Source organism: Manacus candei, unplaced genomic scaffold (genome assembly GCF_025592945.1).
Source record: "Manacus candei isolate 608988 ecotype Guabito, Panama unplaced genomic scaffold, ASM2559294v1 h1tg000071l, whole genome shotgun sequence".
Classification (NCBI taxonomy): Eukaryota; Metazoa; Chordata; class Aves; order Passeriformes; family Pipridae; genus Manacus; species Manacus candei.
In genome coordinates this window covers 9136144-9149020 of record NW_026138119.1, presented here as the reverse complement: position 1 = coordinate 9149020, position 12877 = coordinate 9136144, and the positions used below count along the sequence as shown (strand labels likewise).

The window sequence follows — 12877 nt, the reverse complement described above, 5'->3', positions numbered from 1 at the left end:
AACTTGCCCTCTGATGGAGTTCACTGCTACTGATTTTGGGTTGGGCTTTAATCATACAGGGGCTGCTCAGGGCACTTGTAGGTCCTGCTCCCCCAGCCCAGGGCAGATGTAGGTTCATGGGAGCATGTCCTCTCTCAGGACGGGACCCTGTTGCTCTGCAGGGAATTCCAGGATCTCCAAGGTGGTTCACTGCAGCAGAAGGGGCTGTATTTTAGCAAAAGTCAACCCTGTAGCCATTCTTTAAAGGGAAAATTTGCTTCCCTGGATGATGGCACAGTGAAGGGTTTCCCTGGGTCAGGATGGGTTTGGACAGAGGTGGGACAGCTGTGCCATAGGGACTCTCCTGCAGCAGGCCCCCTGCTCTTGAGAAAAGCAGGCAGGAGTGTCCTTTCCCTGCCAGCAGCTGGAACCTCGAGCCTCCCCCAAGCTCCCATGAAGCATTCCCAGTGCCATCCCTGCCAGGCAGGAGGCTGGAGGAGCCTGGCAGGCAGCAGACCATGCCTGGGAGCCCAGACGTGGCTGGGCACTGGCTCTGTGCCCTCTGTGCTTGGCACAGAGCACGGGAGAACATCCAGCCCTGTGTCCCCTGAGCGTCCCCTGCCTCTTGCCCTCAGGCTCAGTGCCAGCTCAGGGCTGGGCACTGGTGTTCACCCAGCTTTGGGGATGCAGCTCTCATGTTTGCCCTCTGCTTTTGGGACCACTGGTTACTCCAGGGTGATGTTTTTCAGGTTTTCTCTGCAGAAACACAACTTGAAATGTGAAAGCAGCTCCCACCCCGCCCCCTGAGGGGGTTTTTGGCTGCAGCAGGATCTACCATTCCAGACACAGGAGTCCTGCTCGCTGCAAAGTTGGGACCTGGAGTCTGCCACAAGCTCCCACGAAGTTAAATCCCTTGTTAAATCCCTTCAGTTTGCTTCTCCAGCCTCTTGTCACCCCTGAATGTGGATCTGCATGAGTCAAAAGGGGGAATTTGGCAGCTCTGCCTGTGCTGGGGCTGGAGGGCACGAGGCCAAGGGCACAGTAAATTCTGGGTAGGATTTTTTTCCATGTTCCAGCTTCTCCTGGATGTGATAACACCGTGTTTCCTCAGGCAGCGAGGTGGGGGTGACCTGAGCCAGACCTTTCCAGTGTGTTGTGTGATTTCTGCCTGGGTGAAGTCATTGGTTCTTATCAAGCTTGGAAAATGAAGCTGTCTGACTCCCTCGCCTTCCCCCAGGCTATTTGTCTTCTGGGCCACTGCAGGGAGGTTGATAAAACATGTTTGTCATGAACACACTGAGACCCAGCAGAGAGAGAGAGGGTTGTGGTTGCCAGGGCTGGATGGCAGGAGCAGAGCAGGCAGAGCTCTGAGCACAGGAAGCTTTGGGAAGATGCTTTTGGGATGTCTCTGGCTCCTCTGGAAGTTGCCCTGAGCCTCCCTGGCCCTGCTGAGGGTTCCTGCCAGTCAGGTCCTCTGGCAGCAGAGTCTGAGAGGGAAAATCAGCCACGTTAGGGAAAACACACTCTGGTTTTGTGGTTGCAAAGAACAAAATAGCAACCAGTTTAGAATCACAGAGGTTTGGTTGGAAAAGACCTCCAAGACCATGGAGTTCAACCTGTGCCTGGTGCCCACCTTGTCCCCCAGCCCAGAGCACTGAGTGCCACATCCTTGGACACCTCCAGGGCTGGGGACTCCACCACCTCCCTGGGCAGCCCCTTCCAAGGCCTGACCACCCTTTCCAGGAAGAAATTATCCCTGATGTCCAACCTGACCCTCCCTTGGTGCAGCTTGTGGCTGTGTCCTCTCCTCCTGTCCCTTGTTCCCTGGGAGCAGAGCCCGAAACCCCCCCAGCTCCCCCCTCCTGTCAGGGGGTTGCAGAGCCAGAAGGTCCCCCCTGAGCCTCCTTTTCTCCAGGCTGAGCCCCCCCAGCTCCCTCAGCCTCTCCTGCTGCTCCAGCCCCTTCCCCAGCTGGACTCACTCCAGCCCCTCAATGTCTTTCTTGAAGTGAGGGGCCCAAATTGCCCAAATTTGGGCAGTGCAAAGCCTGGCTCGTGGGGTTGCTGGAGTTACAAGCTGCAGCACTGATTCATCAGCTGGGTGTGATAAATCCCTGTTTGGCACAATTAGTTTACCCTGCAGATATGGAGATCCTGCAGAAATGGAGATGGAAACCTGGGCAACCCCCTGAATTCCCAGGGTGAGCCACTCCATGGCAGAGCTGACTGAGCACAGCAGGCTGGGAGGCAGCATCTGTTTGGATCTTAGGGAAATAAAGTGTGTTCAGTTGTCATTTCCCCAGGGGACAGTTGGCAGGAGGGACAACCCTGTCCTTGGGGGCATCAAGCCCATCATCACTGGGTGAGGGAGGGGATTGTCCTGCTCTGCTCTGCCCTGGGGTGGCCTCACCTGGAATGCTGGGGCAGTTTGGGGCACTGCAATATAAGAGCCATTAGAGAGTGTCCAAAGGAGGCAACGAGGATGGGGAAGGGCCTTGATTTGAAGCTGTGGAAGGACACTGAGGGCACTTGGGGTGTTCAGCTGGAGAAGAGGAGACTGAGGGCAGAGCTCATGGCAGTTCCAGCTTCCTGGGGAGGGGCAGAGGAGGGGCAGGGACTGAGCTCTGCTCTGGGGGGACCAGGGACAGCACCCAGGGAATGGCTGGAGCTGTGTCAGGGCAGGCTCAGGTTGGATCTCAGGAAATGGTTCTTCCCCCAGAGGCTGGTTGGGCACTGCCCAGGCTCCCCAGGGCAGTGGGCACAGCCCCAAGGCTGCCAGAGCTCCAGGAGGGTTTGGATGATCCTCTGGGGCACAGGGGGTGACCCTTGGGGATGGGCCTGTGCAGGGCTGAGGGTTGGACTGGATGATCCTCGTGGGTCCCTCCCAGCTCAGCACAGTCTGTGATCCGTGAGTGCAGCTGGGACAGCACAGGCCCTGCTCCCACTGGGATGTGTGGGATGTTCATCAGCACAGGTTCCACTTCACCTGAGCCCCCTTTCTACACCAGGTTTGCCCTGGTTCCCTCCAGCTGTGCCCAGAGTGGGGCTGCCCTTGCAGGTGCAATATCTGACCCTCAGGGGCAGCTCCAGTGTTTGAGCACGAGCCCCCCTGGGACTGAAGGCACAAAGGACCTTTCACTGCTCCCCTGCTGCCTCTTTCCTGCAGGTTTTGGGAGACTTTGATGATAACTTGGCAAACAGGAGGCTCAGAGGTCCTGAGCCAGCCTGAGCTTGTTCTGGGGGTGACAGATGGCTGCTGGCACACGATCAGACCCTCTCTGGTTGCCTTTCAGCCCTGACTAACATCTGGGTGGATCAGCTCCGAGCTGCCTCGCCTTGCACGTTACCAGTGATATCAGGTTTAAGGCTCAGTTTTCCAGCCTCGTTCCACGTGCAGTTTAAAATCCCTGTCAGACTAAACCAAATGAATTCATCACTGGTGGAAGGAGCAGGAGAGGGGGGAGTTTGGTTTTGGGGTGCATGGAGTCTGCATTTGCTGAAATGAGAGGAATTCCCAGGATGGGCGCCCGGGATGTATTTATTTGGATTTTCTGGGGCTGTAATCTGTCCCAGATGTGTGTGTCTGCGGCAGCAGATAACACTGACCCCACTGCTTCCCTTCTCACTCAAGACACTTTCAACATTGCTGAAATAATAGCTCAGACTGAGCCTCTACCAGACTTTAAAATAACTTCTCTGAGACAATGGGAGGTTAAGCTGGAGAAACATTTGTGAAGATCAACTTGGAATGGAGAAGAAGGGGACCAAGGTATTCTTAAAAAATACTTATTTCCCATCAAACTCTGGCTTTTTTCCAGAACCCTGAGACTGCATTTCCTCTTGTCAGAGATCTTTCTGCCCCTCTCACCTCTGCTTTTTCAGTTTTGCTGCTTCTGGTGTTTGTTTTGCTGATCCTCCTGCCTTTTGGTGAAGAAAGGGGAGTTTGGAGGTAAATCAAACCCTTCCAACTCCTGCCCTTCCCATGATGGGTGAGCCTTGCAGAGGGGCTACAGCTCATTGTCCTATTCCTCACCGTGTTCCTGAGGCTTTACCAACACATCCCATCCTGCCTTGGGAGGGGTTTAAGACTCCACAAAACATCCTGAAAGCTCAAAAGGATGGGGATGAAAGCTCAAAAGGATGGGAATGAAAGCTCAGTGTGCCCAGGGATCTCTTGGGCAGCTGGGCAGGAATATCCTCCAGTGCTCTCCAAGGCAGGAGAGATTTGAGGTCAAGTCCCTGTGAGTGTGGAACTGCCTTTGGATCAGCAAATCCTTGAGCTGCAGGGAGCTGGGAGGACACAGCAGGAAAGACTCGCTCTGTTCCTGCCCTCTCCTCCCCTGCTGGAGCCAGGGATGGGGGCTGGAGGGACCTCCCTGTGGTCCTGACCTTCGAGTCTGTCAAATCCAGACAATTCTTGGAAGTTTTGGGGAAGGGGGTTGTGCACACCAACGTGAGTGTGCTCTCCAGGAGGAGAGGAAACAACCTCAAGCTGTGCCAGGAGAGGTTCAGGTTGGACATCAGGAGGAATTTCCTCATGGAAAGGGTTGTTAAGCACTGGAAGGGGCTGCCCAGGGAGGTGGTGGAGTCCCCACCCCTGGAGGTGTCCAGGGAAGGACTGGACGTGGCACTCAGTGCTCTGGGCTGGGGCACAAGGTGGGCATTGGGCACAGCTTGGACTTGGTGATCTTGGAGATCTTTTCCAACCCAAATGATCCAAGGATCAGCACAAGAGGATGTGGAAAATCAGGGACACAAAGCCCAGCTGTGCTGTGGGCTGTCCCTCCCACCCAGAGGAGGTTTCCAGGATCAGCCCTTCATGGCTTTTGTGTGTATTTATTTTTGTGTCTTCCAACTCTATAAAACAAAACCACAGAGGGGGAGGCTCTTGGAAAGCTGGTGCTGGAAACAAGCCCCTGGAGTGTGATAATTTGTAGAATTTGCTATTAATTTACTTTGACAATGGAGCAACAAAGAGGAGCTTATTTGTTACTGACACTGAGGGCCAATGTTTATGGGCCTTGTCTCCACTCAGAGTCACACAAGTTTTACTGGTATGCTTTTGAGTTGTTTTTAAATGAATCCACTGGTCAGACACTGCAGAGCAATCCAAATCTGGTTTGTGCTGATTCACTGTAACTCAATAATTAATTGCTGCAAGACTGACTTGAACAGGTTGAGGAGTGGCTGTGTGGGGACTTGCACAGGTTTCAATGAAAACCAGTTAAAAATACCCCTCCAGCTAAACCCATTAATGCCTGAATGTAGATAAAACATCTTGAATGAGTGAAGGTTTGAGCTCAACCCAAAAGCATTTGCTGTCAGTGGTCCAGGAGGGGACAGGAGATGAATGCCCAGAGCAGAGGAAGGAGGATCTGGGGGGGATGTGTGGAGAAGAGGGGATAGGAGATGCAGCCACGTGTGTGTGTGGCCTGGGGGTGAGGGATGGGCAAGGCTGGAGTGACTTGTAGCTCCCCAGAGCATTTCCTAAGGCCCAAGAGCTCGAGGTGTGGGTGAACTCTCCTGGTTGCTCAGGAAGGAGATGGTTGAGAAGCTCTGAGGGATCTGTGAGGTTGGACTGGGTGACCTTTAAAGGTCCCTTCCAACCCCAAACTATTTCATGGTTCTGTGATCTCTCAGTACATGTCTTGGGAAGTTTAGAAATGGCTCCTTTTCTGATTTCTTATTAAAAAATCCCAGCCCCAAACCAAACCAAGCCAGGCCACCAAACCCCACAGAGCAGTCCACCTTGTGAGCTCCCCTCCCAGCCCTTCCCAGTGCTCCTTCACAAGGGGCTTTGGACTCCCCTTTCTCAGCTTTCAGGATATTGATTTGCTCCACATTTGCAGACCCCTCCTGTGTCCTCCCAAGGGCAGGAAACAGCCTCTCAGTGAACATTCTCTCCCAGTTAATGGGGTGAGGGTTTTATGCTGTCTCCCGGCTCAGGCAGTTGGGATTTGCAGAGATGAGGATGGTGGAGCTGAAGGCTGGGGTGCCCCTTCCCCACTCCTGTGGCCACTCTGGTTTCATCACCCCCATTGTGGTTTAGCAGCCCTTAAACTCTTTGCTTTCCTGCTCCCATTTCTCCCCTCCCAAACACTCTTTTCCTGCCACTTGCCCTATTTTCCCCTGTATCCTTACCCGGGGTCATCCTTGCCTTCCAGCAGCCCTTCCTCCTCCCCAGGCTTTGTCCCCAAAAGCCTCACCCCACCCTGCTGGGCAGGCACAAAGGAGTGGCAGCACAACTGCAGCTCTGCCTAATGAGCTCCAGGAGAAACCTGTGCTCCCGTTTTTCCTGCGGAAACAACGTGTCCAGCTTAAGCCCTTTCTTCTGAAAAGCTCTCGCTTCCCTGGGATTTTCTGTCCCCTCTGTGGGTGGGTGGTTGCATTCACTCTCTCCCTCTAATAGGTACGAGGTCCTCTGTGTGAGAAATGTGCCTTTTTCTTCCTGCTTTTGGCTCTGTCCCCTTCCACTCGCTGGGTCCAACCCAAATTGTCTCTGCTCTCCGGAGCAGGGAGGCCGAGGTGGAAATCCTGTTGCATAATCGGCACTGGGAGCTCTGCTCTGGCTTAAACCTCACCTCGTGTGGCTTCTGGAGGTGCCCTTAAAAAGGAATTATTGGGGAGAGGAGGGAAATGGGAACAGCAGGGAGCAAACGTGGCACAGGAGGGGACACGGGTGGCTGCTCTGGGATTCTGGGTGTTGTGGGATAGAGGGAGAAGAAGGAGGAAGAGCTGCTGGAGGGTTGATGTCCTGCAAACACAACGTGCTGTGTGAGGTTGTCCTTGACCTTGCCCAGCCAATGTGCAGAGTCCAAACAAAGATGGAGTTGCCACCGTGGGTGCCCTGGGTGCAGAGAGGGTCAGGCACAACCTCCAAGCCTGAAAATGTCCTTTAAGGGGCAAAGGGTGGTGGAATGGGAGGTGCCAGGGGGGGAGTGGAGGAGCATCAGTCTGGTTTTGAATGCCTGTGGTGGTGTCAGTAGTGTGAGGTGCCAGCAAAGCCCTGTCCCAGGATAAAGCCCTGCTTTTCCATCCCTTAATGCAGAGAGCCTTCGTGATGAGATTCCAGCTGGGATGGAGCAGCCTCTCCAGTTCAGAGTTTGAAGAGCACGGGCTGTGATCCTGAGCAGACTCCTGGCAGGACACTGGCACAAGGCACTCAGGAATTAGAGGGAGGAAAGACCCATTAGGTCATCTGCTCCATGCCCCAGGCAGCAAACACCAGGGCTGTCCCCTGGGCTTGTCCAGCCCTGTTATTTGAGGTCTCAACCAGTGGTGCTGCATCCAGGGGCAATGACTCAGCCTGGCAGACCCTCTCCTGGGGCTCCAACTGGGTTTTCCGTTGTTTATGTCATTCCCTTTTCCCTCATTTCCCTCCTCTGGGGAGGATGGAAAGCTGAGCATGAGCTTCACATGTGTGAACGAGCCAGAGGAAAGCAGGGATGGTCACTTTTATGGGTCTGCAACTGGGGGTGCCCCCCAAGGAACACCTTCCTCTGGAATGCAGCACCAGGAATGGGGTGGAATGGGATGGTGGAGGACCACCACTGATCCCTGAGAGCATTGATGGGCCTTAATGACCCTGCTCAGCCTCACCCAGGACCCCCACCCATTCCCTCATCCCGGGAGCCCCACTGAAGCTCAGCCCTGTGCCTTCAGCCTTCTCCTGAGCTGGGCTGCAGAGCCTTTGCCTCCAGCCCTGCCTCTGGCTGTGCCTCCTGGATGGACCATGGATTTCTGGTGGATGTGCTTTATCTCCTGGCACTTTTGTGCCTTGTCCCATCTCTGTCTCTTGGATGGAGATAATGGGACAGTGCATCTTCTCTTGCTGAGCTCTGGTTTGCTGCTCTGGTCCGAGTTTAGGATTGCTGGGGCATCTGCACTAAAGCCCAAGGTCAGCCTGGCTCTTCTCTGGGTGTGGTTTCTGGGCTCTCTGAGCAGAGACTTCCTGACCCAACCCCAAGCACCTCAGTAGGTGTCTGAGGGGTCGTTCTGCAGCTCCATGTTGTGTCTCTCACAGGTGTCCCCCCTGGCACTGACTGCTCTGCTCCCCAGCCCTGGGAACACTTCTCCCAGAACACACTTGGCACCCTGATGGGGATGGGGGAGCTTTGCTTTGGGATGAGCTTCACCTTGGAATGCCATGTCCTATTCTCTGGCTCCACTGGCCACTGCTTGTCCTTGCTGAGGTTGGCCCTGGCACAAGTTTCCCTGGCACTGGACTGCCTTGGGAAGATTCCTGTGCTGCTTTTAGGAGCCAGTTGAATTTGGCAGCGCTGTTGAACTCCAGAAATCTCCTTTCCAGGCTGGAAACAGCCGTTCTGCAGGCTTTTGGGCTGAGCTGGGGTAGCAAAGGTGTCACTTTGGTGTCCTGAGTGTGCTCTGGGGGCGGTTGGATGGACAAGGGGGAGCCCAAGGCAAAGCCAGCTGGGGTGTGACCCCCTGCCCTGGGGGTCTGGGACAGTGGCACCTCCAGGGTGGAGGCAGAAGTGTGCTGGTGGTTCAGCAGTGGCAGAGGGAGTGTTTGGGAGCAGAGCTGCTCACCGGTGGCCACTGGAAGGAGATGGGGAAGCCTGGCTGTGGAATAAGGCACCTGAGCCCTGGGAAAGCTGAAAACTCAGCAGAAAGTGTGATTTTTTTGTAAAGGAAACACAGAATTACGGTACCAGATGGACAGTCTGCCCTTCCCCTGACTGGCTGCTGCAGTGACTGCCCTCCCAGCACCCTCAGCTTCCCCCTGCCTGGGATTAATCTGCTCCCAGGAAGGCTCTGACCCCACTCTCTCACTGCTGGTGACTCAGACCCTGCCCTGAGAATCACTTCCCAGGTAATCCCTGTCCTTGAGGAGCAGCGTGTCTGCTCCCAGGCAAGGAGAGAAGATAAACCTGCTTTGAAAGGCAAAGCAAATCCGTGAGGTTCTTGTAGTAACCAGAAATTCAGCTGTGTCAGGGTGGAGAGCTGGCCCTGGGTTAGTGCTGGGGAGAAGCTGCAAGGAAAAACTTTGGTGTTGAGGCTGTTTAAACACTAAATCCAGTGTCAAACAACCTCGTTGTGCAGCAGCTTCTGCCCCAAAATGAGAGTCTGGGTAAATGAGGTGCAGCAACTGGAATCCTATTATAGTTTGGGTTGGGGTGTCCTGTGTAGAGCCAGGAGTAGGACTGGATCCTGATGGGTCCCTTCCAGCTCAGCATATTCTGTACTTCTACGATAAATTTATAAGTAAAGATTATCTTTAATATAAAATTATTTAAATAGCATCTGAAATACAAATATATAAGTTCATATAAGCCTGCACTGAGACTAAATTCTTATCTAAACAAATATATTGTTCACCCTTTATACTATTGAGCATATAAAAAGCCCAAACCTCTAACAGAATGCTTGTTTTCTGTGGGTTCTTTTGGAAATAACTGAGTCCCTACTCCACTAAAACCCCACACACCAGTTTAGTGGCCACACTGCCAACCTGAACTATCAGTGTATTGGAAAACTTTGAAGGGAAAAGAAGCAGGAAAACAATTAAGGCAGCACTGTAAGCTTACAGAAAAAACATGAATTTATCTTCCTATTTGGAGCTAAGAAGCCCTCTCATATCACACCACCATATCTCCAAAGCCCTCCTGAGAATGCCTGACATTAGTGATTTATAACCTGTGGTGTTACAGTATGCATAAATAGGAATGGATTATAAAGTTTTTGAAGCAGCCTCAAGTTGCTGGGCCATTCCAGAGGGAACATCTCATCCCACCCCCTGCCACGGGCAGGGACACCTCCCACTAGCCCAGGATGCTCCAACCTGGCCTTGGACACTTGCAGGGATGGGGCAGCCACAGCTTCTCTGGGCAACCTGTGCCAATGTTTTAGCAGCCTCACTGCAAAGAACTTCTTCCTTCTCTCTGAATCTCCTTTTAGTTTCACACCACCCCCCTTGTCCTTGTTCCCTGCCACCAGAGCTTCAACAGGGCACGGGAAGGTTTGGCCTTGCCCAGGAGAACTCCCATGTAAGTGTGTTGTTCCTAGTGCTGAGTCCCAGCTGCTCTTCCCTGACAGGAGCCACTGACCCCACACTTATTTTCCTGCCTTTGAGCACCAGCAAAGCTGATCCCTGGTTGTGGCTGCAGCCCCTGGAGAAGGAGCGTGCAGGTCCTGGAGAGCAGCTGGGAAACCTCCCAGAAACGCTTGGGATTGAGAAGGGACAACCATTCCTGATATTTTGTCCCCTCTGTCATCTGGGCTTGGTCTCATCCGTTCCCCACACTGTGCTGCACATCCCTTGCAATGCTGACAGACTGGAGGGCCCTGGGGGGGCTCAGCCCTGCAGGCTCTGCCCTGGCACCAGTTTAGCTGTGGTTTTGCTGCCTAAACGTGTTGCACATTCATGTTGCTGAGCTGAGGGTGACCTGGAAACATCCATGCTGTGTCCATGTGGGGAGCTGGGATTTCACCAGGGATTGACAGGAAGCTGAACATGAGCCAGGGATGCTCAGATGGGCAAGAAGGTCAATGGATCCTGGCCTGGCTCAGGAACAGTGTGGCAGCAGGAGCAGGGAGGGGATTCTGCCCCTGTGAGGCCACCCCTGGAGTGCTGTGCCCAGCTCTGGCCCCTCAGCTCAGGAAGGACATGGAGGGGCTGGAGCAGGTCCAGAGAAGGGCAACCAGGCTGGGGAAGGGTCTGGAGCACAAGTGCTGTGAGGAGAGGCTGAGGGAGCTGGGGGGGCTCAGCCTGGACAGGAGGAGGCTCAGGGGAGACCTTCTCACTCTCTGCAACTCCCTGCCAGGAGGGGGGAGCCGGGGGGGGTCGGGCTCTGCTGCCAGGAACCAGCAGCAGGACAAGAGGGCACAGCCTGGAGCTGCCCCAGGGCAGGTTTAGGTTGGCCATGGGGCAGAAGTTGTTTGCAGAGAGAGGGATCAGCCCTTGGAATGGGCTGCCCAGGGAGGGGGGGGAGTCCCCGTCCCTGGAGGGGTTTAAGGACAGACTGGATGTGGCATCAGTGCCATGGTCAGGCAACCATGGCAGGGTTGGGTCAAGGGTTGGACTTGATGATCTCAGAAGTCCTTTTCAACCTGTCTGATTCTATGATTCTGTGATTTCCCAGCTCCTCACAAACAGCAGCGTCTCCTGTTCCCTCCCCTCCTTCCCAGCACAAGGGCTCTTTCCCTCACAGTCTCTTCCACGGAGGTGATGTCAGGGCTGATACATTTGTGTCTGAAGTGGATCAAAGCAGTTTCTGCTCCATTGACTGGTTATTTTCCCTCTCCGGGTGTGGATGGCTCCTGTCTGGGTGCAGCACGCCCCAGGCTGTTTGTCTGCCCTCAGATAAATCTCTCACCTCAAGCACAGCAGGAATTAGAGTGAATGCAGGGGCTGGACGCCTCCCAAACTGCAGCAGATGCTGGTGCAGATGGTGCTGGCAGAATTCCCACTGACAAATCATCAGGTGGGATTGTCCAGACTCTCCCAGTGAAGGGGTTGTGGGTCTGGAGTGATCCTACGAGGCTGGGCCAGGGAGTGCTGCCCTGGGTCTGTCCCTTCTCCCCACCCCTTGCAGGTGACAGGGTTGTTGCCACACTGGAGGGACCTGGCTGTGGATGTCTGGGAGGTAAAACACCATGTCTGGGTAGAGCCAGAGGTCTGTGAGTCTGTCTGCTAATGGAGAGGAACGAGAAACCTCAGGGGTTTAAACAAATTTTTCCTCAGGTATTTGTGTAGTTGAAAGGTTCTCTGGTTAAAGGATGAACTTGGAAAGGGAAAGTCTGTGCTCACTGTGGGAGTTAAAAGCTCCTCCTGAGGCTGAAGGGCCGGTGCTGCCAAACAGCCCAGACTGGAGCTCCCACCCTGTTCAAACCATCCTGCTGTTCCCAGCCCAGTTCTGAAGGTGGGCCCTTCCCCTTCTGGGAAAGGGATGGATCCTGCTGGAGCTCCTGACCTTCTGACAGTGATGAACCCCATTTGGGCAGAGAGGAGTGTCCCTGTGCTCTGGTCAGGACAGGGGAGGGACAGTAACTTCATCCCTCTCCTTGGTCCAATTCTTTATTGAAACTGGGCAAACACCCACGAGGATGTTTGGGAAAGGACTGAGCAGGATTTTCTGTGCCCAGCTGAGCCAGGACTTATGATTTAGGACATTTGTGTCCCAGGCTCTGCTTTCCAGCCCTGAGCATCCCAACTGTGTGGTTGCAAAGGTCCCACCACTGCTGGGGAAGGAACAGCCCTCCATGTCTTTGGGGCACTGGCCTCGAAACACGTCCTGCTTCAAAATTCTCTCCTGGCTGCTTCTGAAGTTCTCTTTTTGGTCTGGGTTTACTGAATTTGTGAATTAATTTAATCTTTCCAAATGTATACTCTTCTTCCTAGGGGGGTTGTCTGTTTGAGTTATCTATTCTTTTGTTGAAGAATGAGCAGAGCAGAGCCCTGTGGTGGAGGTTTCTCAGCCACTGAGCATGTCTTTCTTCTCCCCCAAAGCAGATGAAGTGAACTTGCTGGACAAAATCACTCTCTATGCACAGGACCTCAGCAATATTTCCTTTGCCTATGATGAAGCCAACTGCAGGATCCTGGAGGTGGGGCAGTATGCCACCCTCAACATCCCCACCAGGGAGGCCTTTGGGGACAGGTAGGTGCCTTCAGGGGGTGGGGCTGGGCTGGTGGTGCCCAAAAATCGTCCAGTGTGTGCTTGTTGGCTCGAGGAGGTACTTTCAGGCCCCATTCCATAATGACAAGGAGATGACACATCCACTCTGTGATCTCAGGAACATTTTGGAACAGGCTGCTCCATCCCTGGAAGTGTCCAAGGCCAGGTTGGATGGAGCTCTGAGCAGCCTGGTCTAAAGGAAGGTGTCCCTGCCCATGGCAGGATGTGGGATATGAAGAGAGAAGGCATAAAAAGCTGCTTGTAGC

At 54.0% G+C, this 12877-nt stretch overlaps 1 protein-coding gene across 1 annotated transcript in view; it reads left to right on the top strand.

Moving 5' to 3' along the window:
* LOC127480227 (collagen alpha-1(I) chain-like) overlaps window positions 1-12877 on the top strand; it is an 84755-nt gene that overhangs the window by 19902 nt on the left and 51976 nt on the right. Inside the window, exon 2 of the mRNA XM_051808124.1 lies at window positions 12446-12593. Coding sequence (XP_051664084.1) covers window positions 12446-12593 — 148 coding nt within the window. The remainder of the gene's footprint in view (window positions 1-12445; window positions 12594-12877) is intronic.